Genomic DNA, 10,963 nt, shown 5'->3' on the forward strand with positions numbered 1-10,963 from the left:
TGTGGCATATCCCGCATTTTTTGTTCAAGTGTCTGAACCAACATTGTTGTCAATTGTCGTTGGGTTAGAGACCTTCGAAAGAAAATGCATATACCATATACACTGGACACATGGCATCCCTGATTTGCGATGAGGAAGCAATTTGCCAGCCACAAGCTGCGAGTGTTCCACACACACACAAATATTTGGCCACCATAATAATTGGCGACCGACGAACCACCACCCGCACCACCGCCCACATGTGCCACGCCCCCAGTGCTTGGCTAGCAATCGGCTCGTGGATCTGCGCAACTTTTACCCACGAAAGTGAACGTGTTTTTTGCGAGGCGCAGTGGTCTCACTCTCTTTTGGAGCCAATGCGATCCGATTCGATACGATCCGTCGTCGTCGTCGCCGTCGTCTTGGGTGAATAACTTTGGCGATGGCTTGAACCCAGTTCAGGCTGCCAACGGAGCTCGCCAAGGCAACATCGTCAAGTTTTCCCCGATTTTCCGCTTTTCCGGCCATCAATTCACGCGCTAGCCCAAAAACCCTTGAGAATGTGCTTGATTTGAATACGCAGTGGACAAAATGAATATGCTGGGCTCGGTCAAGATGCACAAGAATTCGCGTCGAAATTACTTCACGCTCAGCTTTCATCGGTTCGATATTTTTCGGTGTAAGTGATCCCCAAAAATGCTATATAATGATGGATATCAAAAGGCTATATCTTGTAAAGTGTTTTTATACTTAAGTGATAAACATCTATTGTGATGAATCTTATCTAATCCGATTCCAAACCTCAGTTTAGTACTGCAAATCCAATCCAATGAACTGTGATATTTGCCAGCATAAGTTACTAAGTTCTTATGCTGTGAGTGTTCTTCAGTTGGTACTTTTTCAACGATAGCATTAATATAATTAATATAAATGCAATGCAAATTTACTTATTTTTTTATTTAAATTCATTAAAAACAGTGATCAATTATTGTTCATTTTACTAAAGGTATAAAAAGTTATTTGCATATATATCTGAGTAATACTAATAAAATTCCTTTTCTTTCCTCATCATTATTCTTAAAGTCGGAAATTCTTCTTTCTTAAATCAAGAAAAAAAAAACACAAATATTGATTAATTTTGTTACTGAAACTCAATACAGTCCTTTTTAATTCTTTGCCCAGTTTGCAGTTGCAAAAATTGCTACAGCTAAAAATGTTGAGCTTTTGACTGTTATGATTAAGTAAATTACAAGTAAATGCTTAAAGCATCAGCAATTTGTTGAAAATCTTAAGCATAAGATTATCTTTAATCTTTTAATCTTTATCTTTTTAAATGAAAGACAATCTTAAGTTAAAAATTCAGTAAATTTTATTTTCTTTGAAAAAGCTTTAAAAACAATTTTTGGTTGCATTTTTAAAGGCCTGGTATCAGGCATTGCACTCGTAAAACAGCAAAAAAAACCGAACTGGACATCAACTCCATTTTCGAATTTCACCGCGGACTTGACAAGTGCAAACCGCTTTGCTCTGCACAAATTAATAGATAAAATGTGTGGGGACATGTGGAAAAATGTGCATTTCGTTCGCTCTTTTTTCTCCAGCAGTTCGAATAAATATAAATTCAATGCGAACAGGCTGGACTCGATTGCGAGTGGTTTGGCCATAAGAGTGCAGTCATGAATCGGCACCAGCCACCACGTAATGATCGCCGTGCAAACGGGTTACCACGAGGCCGTGAAAGTTGGGGACTCGGTGCGATCGGGTTTAGATGGGGTCTGGGTCTTGGTTTTGGCCAATTAACTGGCTGCCTGGAAATTGCATACGGGGTTTCCATGGAAACTGCGGCTAATTCAATTTTTATGTAGATACTCCCACGACAACGACGATGGTAATGGCAATGGCAATGGCAAGGGAGCTGTTCTTCCGTGTGTGGGGATAATCATTAAATTATCAAACTAATTTCCCAGGAAACTGCAAGCTTTCCATTCGATTTGAGCTAGATTGAGCGGAGCAATAAGGAAAATAATCTACATAATTTGTAACATAGATTAAAATATGAAATTGGAACAAATAAGTCTATGAAAATACTTTAAACTTGTTGATTATGTCTGGCACGAGGTTCGATCCAAAAATTGTATGGCCCCAATCAAAGGCACATTTGAATGCTTATCATTTGTAGACATTCCTAATCTCAGACACCCTTAAGTTGGCCCACTTATGTTCCCCATTATGGAACTTTTTGCTCTGCAGCTTTGTCTGGCCTGTCTAAATCAAATACATATCTGTAAGCAATTAGTAATCATATTTTAGCCCCAATTAACTTTAAAGTTTAGATTTATGTGGCTCTTCAGTTATTAAGGCTAAAAATGCTTATGTGTAAATATAAAAAAATAATTTTGTTTGAAGCATTTTTATTTTTAACAATTTTTAGCAACAAGACCATTTAAATACCAAAAGAATACATAATATAATATATATAAATTTTACATAAAATATGATGATACAAATTCGGTAATATAGTTTCACACTTGTAAGAGAGATTAAAATATTAATTATAAAATTGTTACATGACTCAATTAGACCAATTGTTTACCAGCAGAATATATATAATATCAAAACGAGCTCATAAAACTTTAACATAACAAATATAATTAAAATTTCCTTAATATATTTTCATACCGTAAATATTATATTAAATAGTTTTAGTATTGGTCATTTATTGACTCAGCTTCACTTAGTCACTGCCGTTAAACTACTGTCTAAATGAAAATTTATTTGATTTAGTTATGCCCATGCTCGTATTTCGTATGCAACTGGGGCTCCAACTCCTCCAAGTGCTCCGTCTGGTGAAAGGCGCCTACGCAGCGATCCATTGTGGTGGGGTTTTCGTATTTTCTATATTTTCTGTATTTTTCTGCATTTTCTGTTGCTCAGTTGCTGGCTGCTCAAGTTAGCATGACCAGAGTCAGACTGATAACTGCTAACCCACAAAACTTATAAATAAATTGGTTCAATTCCAGCGAACAAGAAAGCCAAGCTGCTCAATGCCAGCAGCACAAATGGAGTTAGTGCCGCCAGTCCGGAGGATTCCCGATCCGGCGGAGGTGTAAATGGCAATGGCACTGGAAGTGGCAGTGGCAATGGCAATGGAAATCTTACTGCTCCTGGAGCAACCAATAATAGCAATGCCCATTTTTATGGATATGCAGAGGGTGTTAAGGGTCAGAGGGGCAATGGAAATGCAAATGGAAATGGAAATGGAGGCTATCCCAATCAGCAGCCGCATTACCCGAGCAACCAGCATCATCAGTACACGCCCAGCTTGTATGGAGGTGGCTCCTCCGCCGAGGATCACTACGAGCTCACCCAGCAACAGCAGCAGATCTACGGGGAAACCCACTTGGCCGGTGGACAGCGGACGGGCGGACCCAATCTGGTCAACAAGCAGCTGGTGCTGCCGTTTGTGCCGCCCAGTTTTCCCAATAAATCACAAGACGGCGTCACGCATCTCATCAAGCCGTCCGAGTATCTCAAGAGCATCAGCATCGACAAGCGTTCGTGTCCATCCTCCGCCCGGTGAGTGGTTATCCCCCAAAATATCCCCTAGCCATCCTCCATAGGCCGTCCACCATCCTCCATCCCCTGACTTTCAATTAGCACATGGCAGCCGATTTAATTTGGCTGAACATCTCGTGCAGCTGCTTTTATAATTAGTATCGACGGTACAGTTGCCTCGCCTCAATTAGCCAAAATCCAACAGAAAATATAACATATAAAAAATAAGATACATGGCTGCAAAGACGCTTGGCTGCCGCTGGGCAATTAGCAGCTAGCAGATGGCTAGATCTCAGTGATGCCGCCTTTTAGCTACAACAAATTAACTGGCTTATTTCTAGTAACCAAATATTTTTTCATAATTTTTAAAACATTTTCTTTGGTACTTTTTTTTCAATTACTCTAATTCAGCAGCTAGTAGAAGGCTAGTGATGTCGGCTGTTTTAGATTATAGAAACACCAATGATTTTGACTCGAACTAAAAAAAACTGTTACCTCAATTTAAATAATAATTAGTAACTCTTCTCGTTTATTTAAAAAATAATTATTTTCTTGGTATATGAAATCCTTATAATTTAAAAATTATACAAAAAAGTAGAGGGTAGTTTTTCGTTACTATACTTTAGCTTTGTTTCTACAAGCAGTTCATTTATTAAATATAAAAATATATGTGGTGTAGGCATTCAAATTTTTTAAATTTATTTTTAAAATAGATTTAATTATCCGGAATTTTTCTTTGAGATACAAAACATGTTTGAAATGGAAAATCATTTATACTAAGCACAGAGTGGTAAACTAGCTAAATTGCCAGCAATTTTGCTGAGAGATTGGCCACTTCCTCTGCCGCTCAAGAGTGCATGAAATTTTATGCGTGCCACTTTGCGGCCTGCCACTTTTCTTGCCACAGTTGCGCAGTTGCAGCTGGCAGTGCAACTCAGTTGCAATCCGAAGATGATACTGCGCACACGCCACGCCTGGCGCAGGTCCGCCCACTGCTTACTGCTCACTAACCACTAGCCACTGTCCACTAGCCACCACCCACCACCCAATCATTAGCCATTTTGCAGTGAAAGTGGCCAAGATCAAGACATCAAGATCTCTCCCTAATTAGAAACCCAACTTCAATTCACAGCTCCACGGACACGGAGGACTACATGCAGATTCAGATCGCCCAGCAGCAGCAGCAGCAGGTGCACCATTCGCAGCTCCACTCGCAGCATCCGCAGTCGCATCCGCATCCGCACCACCCACATCCGCACCACCCCCATTCGCACCAGCTGCATGGAATGGGCGAGCAGCCGCCGCTGCCGCCTCCGCCGCCGCCCCTGCCCCACGGCATGCTGCCGCCGCAGCCGCCCATGATGGGTCCGCCGATGGGTGGGGCGGTCGGCCAGGATGTCACCATGTCCGGCAAGTCGCACAAGCCCAAGAAGCCGCACGGATCGGCGCCCAACAGCCAGGACACGGCCACCAGGAAGCAGCACCAGCCCCTCTCGGCCATCTCCATTCAGGATCTGAACAGCGTCCAGGTGAGCGATGATTCCAATCCCAACACCAATTCCAAAGCCAATCGATATTTAAAAATTATAAATTATGAACACCATAAGTGCAGTGTTTTCTAAACAATATATGTGCTTAACTATCAAGACTTAAAGTGCAATTTCCCAGCTTTTAACAAAATATATAATAATATATAATATAATATATAATAATATATAATATAATTATATAAATTACCTTTTTTAAACAAAGTATTCAAACAATGTTTTAACTTAAAACGATCGTCACTAAAAAATTAACACTTGCTTATCGAAACACTTTCAGTAATAATCTACCATCAAGACTTTTAAAGGCAGTTTGCCAGATTTATTAGAAGTAATATTATTAAAAAACTCTTCAAAATAATTAATAATAGTTAAAATAAAGCTGATTTTTGCTTAAACATTTATGTTTTGAATATATAATAAAAACAAATGCCTAACAAACCTGTAATAACTGAACAATATTTTTTAAGTGCTTAAATTTTTTATGCAAAATGTCTTATAATTTAAAAGTTATAAATACACAAGCACTTCTTACATTTTGTTAAAAAACTGTACAAATTCAGCCTTTTCCAGTAAACGAATACATAGTCCTTAGAAACTTTCAAGTGCATAGGATGTTTAACATTTTTCCTTAACCATTTAAGGCACTCAAATGAAACCAATAGAACGAACACCTAGGGCAGCCACTTACTTGATTTATTTATAATCAATAATTTATCACACACACCTAATCCAAACCCAATTGCGATCCCCTCCAGCTGCGCCGCACGGACACGCAAAAGGTGCCGAAGCCCTACCAGATGCCCGCTCGCAGCCTGAGCATGCAGTGCCTGACCTCCAGCACGGACACCTATCTCAAGTCCGACCTGATTGCCGAGCTGAAGATCTCCAAGGACATACCCGGCATCAAGAAGATGAAGGTGGAGCAGCAGATGGCCAGCCGGATGGACTCGGAGCACTACATGGAGATCACCAAGCAGTTTTCGGGCAACAACTACGTGGATCAGGTGAGTTTTGGTCATCGCATTAGTGCCCACAGGACGGTGGCTAAGAAGGCGAGTCAAAGATCTACTTGCAGATACCGGAACGGGACCAGGCCGGCAACGCCATACCCGACTGGAAGCGCCAGATGATGGCCAAGAAGGCGGCCGAGCGGGCCAAGAAGGACTTCGAGGAGCGCATGGCCCAGGAGGCGGAGTCGCGCCGCCTCTCCCAGATCCCCCAGTGGAAGCGGGATCTTCTGGCGCGGCGCGAGGAGACGGAGAACAAGCTGAAGTAAGTGGGTGTGCGTGCCGGCGGCTAGTGGGGAGTCTCCTGACCCCTGGCCTCAATTGTCTGACCTTCTTCTAGGGCGGCCATCTACACGCCCAAGGTGGAGGAGAACAACCGGGTGGCGGACACCTGGCGGCTGAAGAACCGCGCCATGTCCATCGACAACATCAACATCAATCTGGCCGGCATGGAGCAGCACTACCAGCAGATCCAGTTCCAGCAGCAGCAGCATCAGCAGCTCCAGCAGCAGCATCAGCAGCTCCAACAGCAACTCCACCAGTTGGGCAACAAGGAGAACCATAGCGATCTAAAAAGTGCTGATCAGGATCAGGAGCAGGCCGTCGGTGGCGTCCAGGAGCTTCTCGAATCCTCGGAGGGCAGTCAGGGACACGCCGAGGAGGAGGAGGACAACATCATTCCGTGGCGCGCCCAGTTGCGCAAGACCAACAGTCGCCTCAGCCTGATCTGAACACCACAACATCCAATCCAAATCCAGCCCATGACTCAACTTCTAAGCGGTGCATTTTTTTTTTTTTTTTTTTTTTTCGAATAAATTAAAGAATGTGCAATCATTAAAAGAAGATACCCTAAATATAAACCATTAAAATTAAGCCTAAGTTACTAGCTACTTACATTGTACTATATGCATTATCATAACCCCCTATTATTACGCCTAAATCGTACTCAACGTTTTGTTTTTTTTTTTTTTTTTTTTGTGGCAAAAAGAATATTGTTATTCCTAGGGGGGCAGAAAACCCGTATATATCTAATCTTTACCGCTGTCCTTGAGTTTTATTTCGGTGTTGTATTTTTATCACTTTTAATGTCTAACTATAATTGTACTTTTTTTTTGCGTGACTCGTCTTGAATTTATTAAGTAATGACATTAATTTAATTGTCTCGGCTAAGCATTTTTTTATTGTTATTTGTTTTTATATACGCGGCTCAAACAATATTATTATTAATTACATAAATACACAAATACATATTACATCTATGAATAAACAAGCGAACGAATGAATCAATAAATACATATATAATTTAAAAGGTTTCCATTTTTTTTCCTGGACATAGTTTAACTGCTCAAGTTGGTATTCATTGTTTTAAGCTTTGCATTTGTGAAAACCCCAGACCGAGAGACCCCGATACTTAAAAGGAAGAACGAACCATTGCTTTGCTCATAATCTCATATTTTATTGCCAACCTGTGGACACCCGCTTACGTCATGTGGGCGATGCAGGTGTTGATGTTGGGTACGAACGCGTTGCAGCCAGCGACCACGTCCTTGGTGGCCGAGACGTAGCAGGCGGCGGTTTTGGGGGGCAGGCGGCTGGCCTGCTTGATCACCACGTTCATGCTACGCACCATGGACATGGTGGCGCAGAAGGTCTTGAAGGTGCAGTGGAAGAAGTTCTTGGTGGAGGACACGGCGCCCCTGGTGGAGGTGGAGTTGCTGGCGCAGAGCTGGGACTTCAAGTTGATGATCTGGTTGCCGGTGCCGATCATCTTCTTGACAGTCGCCAACATGGCCTGGACGTCCTGGGGAATGGCGCCGGTGCAGGAAGTGACGGCGTCCACGTACCTGGTGCAGGTCAGCAGCACCTCGGCCACCTCCTCGACGATGCACTTGGTGCCGTTGATGCCCTTGAAGCCAGCCCACAAAACCTTACGGCAGCCGCTGACGAAGCCATGCTGCTCGACGTCCATGAAGTCGTTCTCCTGGTCCAGCATCTCCTCGGCGATCAGCTCCTCAAGCTCGACATCGGTGAAGGCCTCGAAGTCCTCGAAGTTTCCCACAGCATTGGCCTAAAAGGAAGTAAAGAAATTATTAGCTACTGGGGAGGAAATCGAACAAGAGATTGTAAAAAAGAATCACTTTTACGAAGAACATAATTTATAAAACATTTTTTTATCACCAGATTAAAAATAGTCTTTTAAAAATATATTTTTCTAACAGGTATCACAGCACTTAAGAAACAGTATACTTTTTAGAGACACAGAAGTATATATCATCCAATTGTTTTATTTAAAAAAAAAAAAAAAAAAAAAACCTTTGTTTATACCAACGTATTTGTGGGCTTTGTTTTTGTTACACTGTTTTTGGCTTTATCAACTGCTGGCTGCGTTTTTTTTTTATTTTTTAAGTGAGCAACCGACTGACTTACGTTGGCGGTGGTCAGGATGAAGCTGGCCGAGGCCACAACCAGAAGGCACAGGCTGATCACTTTCATGTTGCTGGTGGATGGTTTCACTGGCGAATGTTTGCTGATCGATCCGTGGGGTTGTTTTATATAGAAGATCCACGGGAGCCGTATCAGTGAAGTGGCGATTAGGCGATTCGGATGTTTTGATTTGCACAAATACTGTCGCAAGTGAATATGCCATGCGTTGGTGTGTAGGTTTAATTAACGCCACCCAAAGTCCGAAACTAATTTGGCATTATCTATGCAGCGTGAACGCCGAAGAAGAGATAGCCAAGGGGTCTTCTTTTAGTGGGTGGTGCCGATTCCGATAGCTCGAAGAGATCGCCCGCAGATAGGTACACATTCTCGATGCTGCACCTGCACAATCTCCGGTTGACTGTTGCTCCCATGAAAATCGGGATGTTTAATTTTAGAGTCGGCCATCAAAACAAAACCCTTGCAAAAGTCATCAATCTATGTTAACTGACAGCTGCTCAATATACACCCAGAGAAAAACCCCATAGTAAAATTAAACATTAAAATACTTTGAAGTAACATTGTTTTTCAAAATATAAACTTACTTAAAATTAAATAAAACCAATGATAATGTAATTTAATGATATATATTCTTTCTTTAAAATTTAAAACGTAAATTTTCTGTACTTAAAAATAAAAATGAAATAAGTACCGAAAATATTTAATTTAAAGTAAAAATATTTGATTTTACCATGATTTTTATCTAGATGTAATAAAATAAGATCTAACTCGGGATCTAAGATCTAAGATCTAACCTATGCCAATAACAAAGAAAACTTAATAGAATAAATTATGAAATAAATAAATGGCAATAAAATCCTGTAATTATGAAAATATTGTATAAGTTACGTTCATTAAGTCAGTGCTCTAAGTCAATATGATCATATCTATTTCACAATGTTGTTTTTGTCACACTTCAAATTTTATCAATTCTAAAGCGTGATTGCAGTTTATAGTAAGTTCATTCGCACTAAAAAACATTGAAAAAAAATACTCATAATAAACATTAATAGACTTCGATACTTTTTCTCATCAAAGTAAAAAACAATTAATTTGACAGATAAAATCTACTTTAAGTTTGCCATAAGTACGAAAAATCGGGGCTAATATACAGCCGATATCATTAATATAATATATAGACCGGGAATATATGTTGAAAAGGTAGGAATTTCCACTCATTTTTCAAGTCAAATCACTTATATATTTGATAAAGAACAAAGCAAACCTATGTTATGATACGGTAAGTTGTGATATGATATCTTGGGATTACCTATTTGATAACGTAACACTATTGTAAGTCTATTTTCATGTGTTCTTTAAATTTAGTTTAATTTAAGTCTGAAAAAATCATTATTTTCGATCCCGAATAGTCGCCAAATAATAAAAACCTAAAAGTTGTGTTGATCACAGATTTTTTATTGCATGCTTGAAGCGGTTGTGGGAGTGCGAATCGAACCCTTTAAGAGGTGAGCTGGGAGCAGGTGATCATGTTCTGGGGGAAGGCGGTGTAGTAGGTGGTCAGGGTGTTGACGGCATCGTTGACACAGACAGCAGCCTTCGGTCCGGTTTGAGGGATCTTCTTGGCCAGTTTGACGGCCTTGTCGATTTGCTTCTTCAGTGACCACACCTTGCGAAGGGTATTCACGAAGCAGCTATTGGTGATCTTGGGCTCCTCGCCCTCGGCCAGGACGCAAACGTTCGTCTTTAGATTGATGATGTCGTTGCAGGTGCTAATAATATTCAAATTGGCGTTAATCAGATTGGTCACCTCCTTGCTGGCGGTGGCGCCACAAAGGAGCACATTCCTGTTGAACAATTTGGCACTATCCTCGATGCCCGCCACCCACTTGAGGACGCAATTGAGTCCCTTGATGCTGCGCAAAGCGATCTTTAAGGCTTTGTAGATTTTATTTAGAAAGAAGAAGTCCTCCACAGCCACATCGCCATCGGTCAAGTCGATCAGGTCCGGCGAGGAGTCCTCCCTGGGATAGGGCACTACCAATGCATTTACCTGGAATTTAATTTTATAGTACATAGTTAGCACATACAACTAATGTTTATATTTTTAAGGAACTCACGCAAAGCAGGCACACGGCAAAGGCAAGAATGGTATACTTCATAATTTCGTTGTACTCAACTATTAGCAACCTCTGACAATGTGGGCCTTTTATATGGCTTGGATCCTTAACCCTCTATGTGTTGACTGGGGACCAAACTTTTTATAAAATAATTTTAGAGCTACTCCTATTTTCTTTAATTTTCTTATCACCTTTAATTGCAATCTAAGCACAATTTTACAAATTTCATTTTAATACTTTTTATATATTACCAATTTTAAAAAATCATTTCCCACATATTCAAAACGGGTTAAGACCAAATTCAACTTGAGCTAGT

At 40.8% G+C, this 10,963-nt stretch overlaps 3 protein-coding genes across 12 annotated transcripts in view; 1 reads left to right on the forward strand and 2 right to left on the reverse strand.

The window, feature by feature from the left end:
* The window catches only part of LOC108136217 (uncharacterized protein DDB_G0283357), a 53,350-nt gene extending 45,961 nt beyond the window's left edge, over window positions 1-7,389 (forward strand). For 3 of the 10 annotated variants that reach the window (XM_017257228.2, XM_041707173.1, XM_017257230.2), the window contains 5 exons: window positions 3,000-3,555; window positions 4,667-5,063; window positions 5,837-6,085; window positions 6,145-6,353; window positions 6,429-7,388. In XM_017257228.2, coding sequence (XP_017112717.1) covers window positions 3,000-3,555; window positions 4,667-5,063; window positions 5,837-6,085; window positions 6,145-6,353; window positions 6,429-6,819 — 1,802 coding nt within the window. In that variant the 3' untranslated portion in view covers window positions 6,820-7,388. Of the gene's footprint in view, window positions 1-2,999; window positions 3,556-4,666; window positions 5,064-5,836; window positions 6,086-6,144 lie in introns of all 10 variants that reach the window. The other 7 variants (XM_017257234.2, XM_017257233.2, XM_017257235.2 and 4 more) reach the window with 4 other exon arrangements.
* Window positions 7,390-7,523: 134 nt separating this feature from the next.
* On the reverse strand, window positions 7,524-8,623 carry LOC108136220. The gene is made up of 2 exons (XM_017257240.2): window positions 8,516-8,623; window positions 7,524-8,156 (listed from the first exon to the last, which is right to left on the reverse strand). Exons 1-2 carry the CDS (start codon window positions 8,579-8,581, stop codon window positions 7,569-7,571), a joined length of 654 nt encoding a protein of 217 aa, XP_017112729.1. The 5' UTR covers window positions 8,582-8,623; the 3' UTR covers window positions 7,524-7,568.
* A 1,341-nt stretch (window positions 8,624-9,964) lies between these two features.
* Window positions 9,965-10,731, reverse strand: LOC108136183. The gene is made up of 2 exons (XM_017257182.1): window positions 10,648-10,731; window positions 9,965-10,580 (listed from the first exon to the last, which is right to left on the reverse strand). The coding sequence occupies exons 1-2, from the start codon at window positions 10,687-10,689 to the stop codon at window positions 10,029-10,031; spliced, it is 594 nt and encodes a 197-aa protein (XP_017112671.1). The 5' UTR covers window positions 10,690-10,731; the 3' UTR covers window positions 9,965-10,028.
* Window positions 10,732-10,963: the final 232 nt, after the last annotated feature.

Source organism: Drosophila elegans, unplaced genomic scaffold, assembly GCF_018152505.1.
Source record: "Drosophila elegans isolate 14027-0461.03 unplaced genomic scaffold, ASM1815250v1 contig_149, whole genome shotgun sequence".
In the NCBI taxonomy this organism is placed as follows: domain Eukaryota; kingdom Metazoa; phylum Arthropoda; class Insecta; order Diptera; family Drosophilidae; genus Drosophila; species Drosophila elegans.

Excerpts from the sequence above, each read along its gene's own strand:
- LOC108136220 (XM_017257240.2), bottom strand. The coding sequence starts at position 8,581 with ATGAAAGTGATCAGCCTGTGCCTTCTGGTTGTGGCCTCGGCCAGCTTC. Across the intron at positions 8,157-8,515 it reads TCATCCTGACCACCGCCAAC|GCCAATGCTGTGGGAAACTT; the intron begins GTAAGTCAGTCG and ends ACTTCCTTTTAG.
- LOC108136183 (XM_017257182.1), bottom strand. The coding sequence starts at position 10,689 with ATGAAGTATACCATTCTTGCCTTTGCCGTGTGCCTGCTTTGC. Across the intron at positions 10,581-10,647 it reads TTGCCGTGTGCCTGCTTTGC|GTAAATGCATTGGTAGTGCC; the intron begins GTGAGTTCCTTA and ends ATTAAATTCCAG.